A 10,179-nucleotide genomic window follows, 5' to 3' on the forward strand; every position below is an offset into this window, starting at 1 on the left:
GCATCCTCCGCGCATGTGTGCGCGTGCACGCGAGCGCGTGTAGCACGTTGAAACAGCGGAGGTGGGCCGCCCCCGTCCGGATTCCGGCAGAACCCTCCGGACGCGAGCGGGCAACCCGGCCCGTCTCTCCATGCGCTCGGCGGCGGCGGCGGCGGCGGCGGCCAATGGACGCCGAGGTGCTGCTGGGCCCCCCCGCCGCGGCGGACGTGAAGGGCAACGATAAGCTGGCCGACGCCGAGCTGGAGGTGCTCAAGCTGCAGGAGCTCGTCCGCAAGCTGGAGAAGCAGAACGAGCAGCTGCGCAGCAGGGCCAACGCCGTCCACGACGGTGCCGTCGCCTCCGGCCACCAGCGCCGCCTCCTCCACCGCAAGCGCCCCCGCTTCCAGACCGCAGCCCGGGAGTGCCCCCGGGAGCCCTTCGCCTATTTGCAGCCCAGCTCGGAGGAGGAGGAGGAGGAGGAGGAGGAGGAGGATGGAGGCGCGACGGTCCTGGATCTGGTGGACATATTGGACCTCAGCACCGTGCTCGCAGTCTCCGAACCGGATCGCTGGTAATTCTCTTTCAGCATCCTTTTCAAGTGAATGTTGCCGTGACCGACATGTTTTTCTTCCCGAGCTCAAGTCGAAGATTGATTCAATGCAAACAAAAGGCCTCCAATTAGGCCTACGTGTGTCTTCAAATCACTCTTTGAACACAATTTGCATCTTTCTGAGAGACATACCCGACCGCAGCATCTCCTCATACAACAAATGAACGTGTTCCCTTATAACAGCGTTCAAATATATGCGTCAAATGTCTAGTCCGTCATATCGACTTCACCGAAATGTACGCCGAAGATCACAGGATACACCAAACACAAAGGCAGAGTTGAACCCACAACCGCTCGGCTGCCAGGCGGCTATCGTAAATAGCAGGATTCCTCCCTTCCCGAAAAGAAAACAAAGTTCTTTGACATTTTCGGGCATTCAGATTCGACAGACTTCTTCACTTCGACTTTCCCCCAAATTGCCAATGTTTCACCAGATGTGAAAGGACAAACAAAACAAACACCCGTGAGATGCTTGGTCCCCTCTGCAGAGACATTGGAATTGCCTCCACGCTTATAAACGCCGCACCCCTCATAAATGCTCGACGGTCATCAATAACAAATGCTCCTGGCGCCCGTTTGAATAAATAAGACGTCGAAACGTGCAATTAAAGCCATCCACCCCGATAAATGCTTTATTACCCTCTTTGACGCTTTGTAGCATTGAGTAAAGAAGGACCTCAGGTTAATATTTGAGAAAATATTATATATATATATATATATATATATATATATTATAGGGCATATAAAAAAAAATTCCATTTTTATTGTTTCCTTTTGGGGGGGGGGGGGGGCTGAACCTGAAAACACTTATTGCTGGTTTATCACTGATCTTTCAATAATTTTGGGGGTTTAAAAAAATAACAGTATATATATGTATATACATAAATGCTGTATATTCTTTATTCAGTGCAATTATAGTGGGTGTCAATTGTCCGCAGATCCCAGCGAGTAGCGGGGCTCCACTGTCGTCCCTATAATTTGGGGGGGGGGGGGGGTATCTCAATTCATGTTATTTACAAGCAGGCGAACTGCCTCGCCCATTTGAACGTTGTTCCGAACCAAAACAGCAGCCCCCCGTGAAGCACGTTTACGGTCGTCTCTCAGAGATGAACTGAAGTGTGGATGATAAAATGTTCCCTGCCCAGAGGATCTTACGTAACGTGGCGAGGAGGGGGAGTGCACTTTTTTTTTTTGTCTTCTCTCTGAAGACTGAAAAGGTCCTTCCCAGAATGCACTGGCGGTTCGCGACATCACGGATGTGGAAGTCGGCTGCTTTTCGTCGCCGCCGTGGCGGAAGGCGAGACGGAGCCGCGGGGGCCTCGCCGCCGGCCTCCAATTAGAAGACGAGGCGCCGACCCCGCGGAGGCGTCCGACCGCGACCCAGATGCTCGAATGACGGCTCGGCGCCCAGTGGAGATGCGCTCGCGCGCCCTTGCAACGCTGCGTGTTTCGCTTTCGTTTGAATATTGAAGGCAAATGTTGCCCCCCGCTCTAATAGACACCGTGCTTCATCCGCCTTTACAAAAAGGACGCCAACCCGTTGCCCGTTTACTTTTTCTTTACCACAGTACACAAAGCGGACTTTGTGTACTGTGGACTCAGGAAATCCTCATTGGGATTATAAAATCTGTGTCTCGGTCCAGGACAACAAGTATTCATAGAACACAAACAACACACAAACCGACACAAATAAATCAAAAGACACATCAAGATATCCAGCCGTGCCATCTGTAAAGCTGACATTGACCTTGCCGTTTCAAGAGTGAGCAGTGTGAAGAAAAATGGTCGGCGACCCTTCAGTGAGTGGTGGTGGCTGTTATGCAATTTCATATTGATCAGAATACATAACAACAAATTTCACGTTTGAATTGCCCGTCGGTGTCAATGGCTGTTTGTTTTCTTGGTGCCCTGCGATTGGCCGGCGACCGGTTCAGGGCCCGAAGATGGCTGGGATGGGCTCCGGCACGCCCGCGACCCGCGTGAGGAGAAGCGGTACAGAAAATGGACGGATGGGAATAGCGGTAGACGCATCGTAGGCTGCAGTTGAATACAAAAACACCCCCTGCCGCGAGATGAGGATTTTTTATTTAAAAAAAAAAACAAAAAAAAATCAAATAAGCCTTTATTTGAGGCAGTCACCCCCGATAAATACTGCGGTTTAGTATATGAATGCTGCAGCCACTACATAAGCAAATACAGTTCTATTATTCAAATGTCATTTTGCAAATACATGCATGATGCATAATAGACATTCGGTCCGCAGTGCCGTTGACAAAATAGTCGAGTAAATAAACACCTCCGACAACTACGTGAGGAATTATGTTACAATAAAAAGCTGCTTATATTGATGAAATGTCAATAGATTAACCATACAAAGATAATTAGATGAGTTATTAATGAGGAACATGTCTTATTTTTGTAGATTTGTTTTGAGAATGACGTCCTGTAAAAGGGACGACGGCGGCGCTGACGTTTCGGGCAACGGCAAGAGGCGTCACGAGGTGCCGCTTATCTTTGTGTGTGTCTCAGGCTTTACGTGAGCGCCAGAGCCAAGTCGCGCGGCGGCGGCGGCGGCGGCCTCAGTCCTCTCCAGTGGTGCAGGCAGGTCCTGGACCACCCGGCACCAGAAGTGCAGCTGGCGAGGATGACGCTGTGCCACAGATTGGACCAAGGTAACCTGCGCCAGCCCGCGAGATTAACGGCCACATGTGCACACGCGACCTTCCGGCTGTGGACACGCGAGGCTGAGCTGCGCCTCAATCCGCACGCGGAACATCGACATCTTGTCGCGCCCGACACGGAACATCATCAGAAAGATTATTTGCTCTACAGTGGTCGGTCAGCGCCAGGTCTGCTAGAGCCTCTAAATGGCAGCCTGCCCCTGAATCAACATCCAAATGGGCAAAAACATAAATACAGCCAAAATTTAAAAAAACATACAGTCATAAGTTAAGTCAATCAAATGTAAAGAAATAAGCATTTTTGCCACATTTTTGCTTCAGTTCAATGGACATTGTGCTGCTCCTTCGGGGGCAGTATATATATATATATATATATAGAGAGAGAGAGAGATTGTTGTAGATGGATGGCCTATGAGTGTTAATTTTCCATTGCCAGTGGAATAAAATATGAATTATTGGATTTGGGAAAACCAGACCATTTTCCCGCTTTGCATTGTGCCACGCCCATCCTCTTTCGTCCCTGCAGCGAATGTTTCAAATGTTCTGCGCTTGTTGACAACACGAATGTTTGCAGTGTGGCATGTGCGCGGCGTGGAGTGAAACGTCCCATCCGGTTCAGCGGACAGCGAGACCGAGTCGTAGCTCCGAAAGTCAGACGGAAGTCTCGGGTCGAGACAGTCAAGTCTCGAGTCGAGTCCCAAGTTCTGCTTCAAAGTCTAGGACTCGGGACTTGATTTTGAGTTCAAAGTTCAGGACTTGCCACTTGACTGGGGCCTCGAGGGCCAAGACTCGAGACTTACTTGTGACTTGGTTCCACCTCGGTCTCTCGGTTTCTCTTTTGAAGCTCCTGAGTCTTGAGAGGCTCAGCAAAGATTTGGACTTCACTCGAAACGAATTCTAAAGCTAACGGGATGACGGCAGAATGTTCGTATAATACCGAAATGTACGCTCGTGTTGGTCTGACTGTGTTTTGGGGAATGGGATGTAACCCACATACGTAAGCAATCCCCGCTTATCCTAAAATCCTTCCCCAAAACAGTCCAGTAATCTGTTGTCGTAATCTAACGCTCATCTCGACGCATGTCCGACATCGATAGCGCCGTGTCGACGGAAGATTAGTGTTTGCCTTGACAGTATCATCACTCCGCCACTGCTGACGACCCCGTCGCTACGCTACGTTTGTGTGTCTAGCCGAGCGGCGGCGAGGAGCCTCCCGCGTCCGAGCGTACGGCTGCGTCGACGGGCTGTCCGCCCTCAGCCGCCCGGTGCCGCCTTACGCCCAACCTGCTGCGATAACCGAGACCGCAGGTAACGCACGAGCGCAACGTCAACGCATTCACGTCTTGAAAAAAAACACGGCAGCTTGACAAAAAAAAGCAAGAAAAATAGATTTCTTCATTTTTAGCGTGCGCACCACACACACACACACACACACACACACACACAGTGTAAACACATGCCTTGAACGCGTCCTTAGCTACCTACACTAACATCGTTGATCAATTATTGGATGCTCCACTGGGGGGGCGCCAGAGGACATCAGTGTAGGCGCAGCAGCTTGAAGAAAATTAAGAAAAACTGCTGTTTGTTTGTTTTTTCCTAAATGAACCGAGGCCACGTGAAGGCATAAACACAATGTCGACACATAACACCCTCCGAACAAACGCTAGCTAACTTACTGTATGCGCCCCTAGGGGGTGCCAGAGGACATCCAGGGATGCGCGGCAGCTTGAGAAAAATAAAGAAAAAGATTTCTTTCCTTTTTTTGGAATGCATAAACACCATGTCAACAAAAATACCTACGCTAATGTTGCCTATCTATTACTGGATGCTCCCCTGTGAAGGTTCCGCAAGACTTTAGGGAAGAAAAAAAATGAAACCAAAAAAAAAAAACCGCACCAAACGCAAATGATTCTCCCACTTCCTAACCTTAGGAAGTGGGAGAATCATTTCCTTTATCTGAGGCACAAACACAAAAGGCAAAAGCCCTGAATGTGCTGAACTCCTGTTTGACTGCCAGTCGTCTTCCTGATCAGTAGACTCGTTCTTCCCACGCAGTTCAACTTCCCCACAGCTGACGTCAGCTGACCTCTTCGGGCGGCAATCTAGTTGAGAGTGAATCAACGGCGCCTCTGCTGGTCGCAGCCAAGCGGTGCACTCTATTTTGCCCCCGTGAGCGGATCAGAAACATCCGCTGAGAGCTCAAGCGTGCCTAATACGAAACTGAATTTCATCCATATTTTCATGTTATTAGGTGGCGTGCCAGCGCACTTTGGATTCACACGCTACCCTCCGTGGGATTAAAATCTCTGTTATCCTTTTCCCCTCGGAGCCCTGGCGCCGCCGCCGCCGCCGCCGCCGCCGTCACGGTCCGGCCCCGCCCTCCCGCTCAGGCCCAGCCTCGGCTTGGACAGAGGCCCCACCTTCCTGTCCAACTCCAGCCTGCACAGTAAGACGCGTCTTGCGTGCACTTGAACCATTTGTGTGAAGATTTTCAAGATCAAAAAAATGATGCCGGTAGAGTTAAGAGTTACTGAACTTGAAGCTCGTAACCACCACAGTGGCCGGTGGACCAGCGAGTTAAGCGGTGGCTCGAAAAGTCAAACGAGCTAGCTTTTGTGCGTTTTAGATGTCGGCCGGCGGCAAGCGTGCGTCAGCCCTCAGTCTTCCCTGGACAGCGAGGCGGGCATTTCGGAGCTGGAGGACGACTCCATCTCCATGGGCTACAAACTGCAGGACATGACGGACGTGGAGGTCATGGCCCGCCTTCAGGAGGAGAGTGAGTCCAGCCGTCCACACTGAAAATCAACCCGGTATTTTGCACGAATTCAAAGGAACGCGTCCTCCCGGTAGGCCTGCGTCAGGACTACGCGTCTACCTCGGCGACCGTCAGTCGACGCCGCTCCAGCTTCTCCCTGAACTCGCTCTGGCGCGGCGGCGCAGACCCGGAGGAGGACGAGGAGGACGAGGACGAGGGTTACGACCAGCTCCCTCCTCCGCAGCCTCGACTCTTGCGCGCGGGCACGGTGCGGCGCGGCGGCCTGCCGCACTCGCACACCTTCTCCAGCTTCAGAGAATGCAGGCGCGGCTCGGCCGCCTCGACCTTCTCGCTCGGGGGGCTGGCGCCGTACGCGGCGGGCGCCGGCCTGAGCGGAGAACCGCACGCGGCTTACAGGAACGGCGCAGGTAGCTTCTGCTTTGTTCCTTTGCTTTTCATTGATGTCGCTCGTGACCATTTCGGTCACTTAAATTGTTGTTCCAAACCGACCCCGTTACTATGAGGCGGTCGATGATTTCTACTCAGCCATCTGGCAAAGGAAAAGAGAGAGATGAGATTTTGGTGATCTTATTTTAGCTTCAACTTCGTTCAGCTTAGTTCAAGGTATTTTGTTTTCGGTGTCATATTTTTGGGATCGGATTTTGCCTTCGCTTCCGGCAGCGTTCGGGGTATCTCAGCGTACTTTAGCTCCTGCTGTCTTGCTTTTGTTTTGCCTCGGCCGCGTAGACATACGGCTGCGGAGAAGCATGCCCAACCTGATGCGAGCCCCCAGCGTGCCGAGCGTTCCCAGTATGCAACGCCCGGCGTCCCCCGTCGACCCCCCGTCCCGCGGCCCCTCCTCCCTGCCGACCGTGTCCTCCCTGCGCGGCAGCCTCAGCTTTGACTCGTCCAGCGGCCTCGCACGCTTCCAGTCGTCCAGTAAGACCCCTCGCCTCCTGTCTGTGCTTTTATGTCGACACGTAACACCCTTTTTACAACCACATCCTCGGTTCGGGGTTCTTATCCTCGAGTATCTTGTGTTAGTGTAGCTTAGTTTCGCTCGACTTTTGTTTTGGGAGCAAAAACGTGTTTTAGCACGGTCGCGGCTTTCTTGACGTTTCTGTATTTGGGCTATTCCGGCCTCTATGGAGCGACTCTTTCACGTGGACTCCGTATAAAAGTGTCAATTTCATTTCCGAAAACATGCGAGTGTCCAGAAAAGGCCCTTCTGATAGCTCCTTCTGTTTGACCCAATGTTGTATCCGCTCTGTCCACATTTGGCTAAGACCGCCCGCTTTCCTCCGATTGGTTGCCTGCGTCTTGCGAGCGCACACGTTTGTTTCATTGACAGCGCTGGCTCGGAACAGCGAGGTAGGCGGAGATCTTCGCCGGTGCCGTCGACGAGCTCGAGAAATTCCGATGACCTGATTTCAGCCTTGTCAGCAGAAAAAGGTCTGGAACTCAGGAACGCGTGGGCGATTTGAATTCATATTTCACATGTTTACTGAGGCACCGTGGAGACAAATCTTACATCCCAAATACTAGAAAAAGTTCATTTGGCAAAATATGTCCCGTTTAATTTAGCATATCAAATTGTGGTTGAACTGAGCTTATTTAGTTGAGTTTGTGGTCGTGGTTCTCCAAGCTCTCCAAACACCACCATAAGGGCCGACGTAAAAATACATTGAATCTTGTGATAATCTACTGTAACATCATGCGAGTTGAACATGAACACGGCACTTACATACGGGAAAATAAGAAAGTAGGTAAAATAATGATTCAAGTGAAATACATTGCAAACAAAAGTCAAATGTTTCAAAACACAGAGTTCTTAAAGATCGAATGGGACTCTATGGAACGTGAACGTTAAGTACCACGGAACTGTGCTGAAGTAGCGATTCCTTCGCGCGCCACTAGAGGGAGCCCGCTTAGCACGACAACACACTTTTGAGAATCACCGGTTTCGAGTATCTCGCCGCGGCGAACGGGATCTCATCTCCGTTCGCGTTTTGTGCCCCAGTTCCTTCCCCGGGCCAGCTGAGTCAGCGCGTCCAGAGCGTCGGCAACTTCTCCGCTGCCGCTCGTCAGCCGCTCAAAGCCACCGCCTACGTCAGCCCCACCGTCCTGCAGGGCCCCTCCGCCGGCCCGCACTCCGTCCCCGGCAGCGCGGCGCCGCCTCAGCCCCTCAAGCCCGCCGCCGGCTCGGTACCGCAGCCCGTAAAGACCCCCGGCGCCGCCCAGTCCGCCGTCCCCCGCAGCTCGCTCCCTCGCCCCGCCTCCTTCGTGGGCCTCGGCGGAGCTCTGCGTTCCGGCAAAATCACACAACCCACACGCAGGTGAGACTCGGAAGCCGGCCGAGGCGCCGTACGCACGCGTGCCTCTTTTGTTTGTGGAGCTGACGTTTGACCAAAGCACAAGCGAGGTATGATACCTTTATTAAGTGTATACTTATATTTATCATGATTCAACTGAAATGACTCTTAGGGACGTGGACATCCGAGTTGCATTCGTCGACAGCGCACCGAAAAAGTGCTTCTTAATTCCGAACAAATTGCGTTGCATAGCCAGCTCGGCGCTCGCACTTCCCGCCTGGCGCTTTGACATCCGGGCGTATGTGCGTGTAATGTATACGCAAATGCGTACGATGCGCCATTTTTTTTTTTTTTTTTTTTTAATTCAAATTGTAAATTTATATTTATCACGATTCATTCATATTTTATTACACGTTAATGAAATATGTTATGATAATCACATTTCTTGAACGGCAACTGCAAATATTTGAGCTAATATTTTTTTTTTTTTTAAATCATCCCTATACCAATACTTCATTCGATTTACTGCAGTAGCATCCCAAAATATATATTTTATTGTGGTTTAATTAGAAAACATTTTTCACCCCAAAAATCTGTTTTGAGGCATTTCATTTATTCATTCGCTTTCTAACACTTTGACACGTCAGGCTTTTTTTCTTTCCTGATCCTAATATTTCATAAAACTCCGTTATTATATTTATATCTGCTAGGACTGCCACGTCAATACAAAAGCATATTGATTTTGTGTTTTTGCTCTATTTGGTTCAAATAGGAATGGATACAAGTCATTGATTGTTTTTGTTTTTTTTCCTTCCCACTACTTTCCCTTGCAGTTTGCTGACGCCCCCGAAGAGCCTCACCTCCCTAAGCACCCTGAGGGACGCCAGCTGGAAAGATGGCTGCTATTAAAATCCCACAGGTATCGTGATAACCATAACAATGATAACAATAATACTGATAACAGGGTCGATAACGCTGCATTACTGACCGTAAGAGCATTTGTTGAGCTGCCGCCCCCAGAAAGAAGGACTGGTTTTTGTTTGTTTTCGGGTCTTCTTTGAGGGACGAAGTCAATGGATCCGGCAGGCTGGATCGTAAAACAAGAAAGCAGGGGTGGGAAACCTGCGACCCGTGGGCCAGATACGGCCCACCGCAGCATTTGAGCAGGACCGAGAACAGATCAAATCTCAGAGCAAGTGTTGTAAAAAGTCCCCAAAGGTAGTTGTGTATAATAATAGACGTGTTTGATGGTTGTATCCTATTTTTCTTATGCATTTGGAAGGACTGTACAAAACTGAAAAGACCTCTGATAGGAAAAAGGTTCCCCACCCCTGTGAGAGACAGACACTTGCAATATTGGGCTAACCAGTTGTTAAATGTGAACTCTTGGCGAAGCGTGCGTGTCGATCGGTCGGCCGCCTGCGAGCAAAACGAAACGCTTTTGTACGTGCTTTTTTTCAAATATCTCACAAGCTTTTTTGTCACCGTGGTGTAAAAAAACGATGACGACCGTTTTGCTACGTCGTGTCCCTGTTTTGGAAGTGGTGTCACATTCCGTCATGTTCACATCTCTTCTATTTACTGGCCTCTTCTCGCGGCACTTTTATCGAAATGATGTGAATAACACTGGAGGTTTGTGTTTTGTTTGAGTTGCTCAAACGACGGCCGTTCTTTGACGTGAGTTTCGACGTGTTTTGAATGGATTTTTCTTTTGCAAAAGATACTTTCATTCATGTGACAGCTGCAATGATATTGCGCATCATATATCGCTGACGAGTTCCACCGTTTCTATGACGAGGAGACGGTGACGTTTTTAAAGTGAAATAAAAGCTTTTGAAA

The 10,179-nt window shown here is 50.2% G+C and overlaps 1 protein-coding gene across 2 annotated transcripts; it reads left to right on the forward strand.

Annotated features, from left to right (window-relative positions):
- The first annotated feature begins 62 nt into the window (after positions 1–62).
- Positions 63–9,336, forward strand: slain1a (SLAIN motif family, member 1a). 2 transcript variants are annotated; one of them, XM_061692842.1, is made up of 9 exons: positions 63–550; positions 3,119–3,261; positions 4,462–4,578; positions 5,603–5,719; positions 5,900–6,049; positions 6,124–6,456; positions 6,776–6,967; positions 8,049–8,364; positions 9,174–9,336. In XM_061692842.1, exons 1-9 carry the CDS (start codon positions 165–167, stop codon positions 9,247–9,249), a joined length of 1,830 nt encoding a protein of 609 aa, XP_061548826.1. In that variant the 5' UTR covers positions 63–164; the 3' UTR covers positions 9,250–9,336. The 2 variants fall into 2 exon arrangements, with proteins under 2 accessions (XP_061548826.1, XP_061548827.1); XM_061692843.1 differs by lacking the exon at positions 6,776–6,967.
- Positions 9,337–10,179: the final 843 nt, after the last annotated feature.

Source organism: Phycodurus eques, chromosome 12 (genome assembly GCF_024500275.1).
Source record: "Phycodurus eques isolate BA_2022a chromosome 12, UOR_Pequ_1.1, whole genome shotgun sequence".
Classification (NCBI taxonomy): Eukaryota; Metazoa; Chordata; class Actinopteri; order Syngnathiformes; family Syngnathidae; genus Phycodurus; species Phycodurus eques.

Excerpts from the sequence above, each read along its gene's own strand:
- slain1a (XM_061692842.1), top strand. The coding sequence starts at position 165 with ATGGACGCCGAGGTGCTGCTGGGCCCCCCCGCCGCGGCGGACGTGAAG. Across the intron at positions 4,579-5,602 it reads TGCGATAACCGAGACCGCAG|CCCTGGCGCCGCCGCCGCCG; the intron begins GTAACGCACGAG and ends TTCCCCTCGGAG. Across the intron at positions 8,365-9,173 it reads ATCACACAACCCACACGCAG|TTTGCTGACGCCCCCGAAGA; the intron begins GTGAGACTCGGA and ends TTTCCCTTGCAG.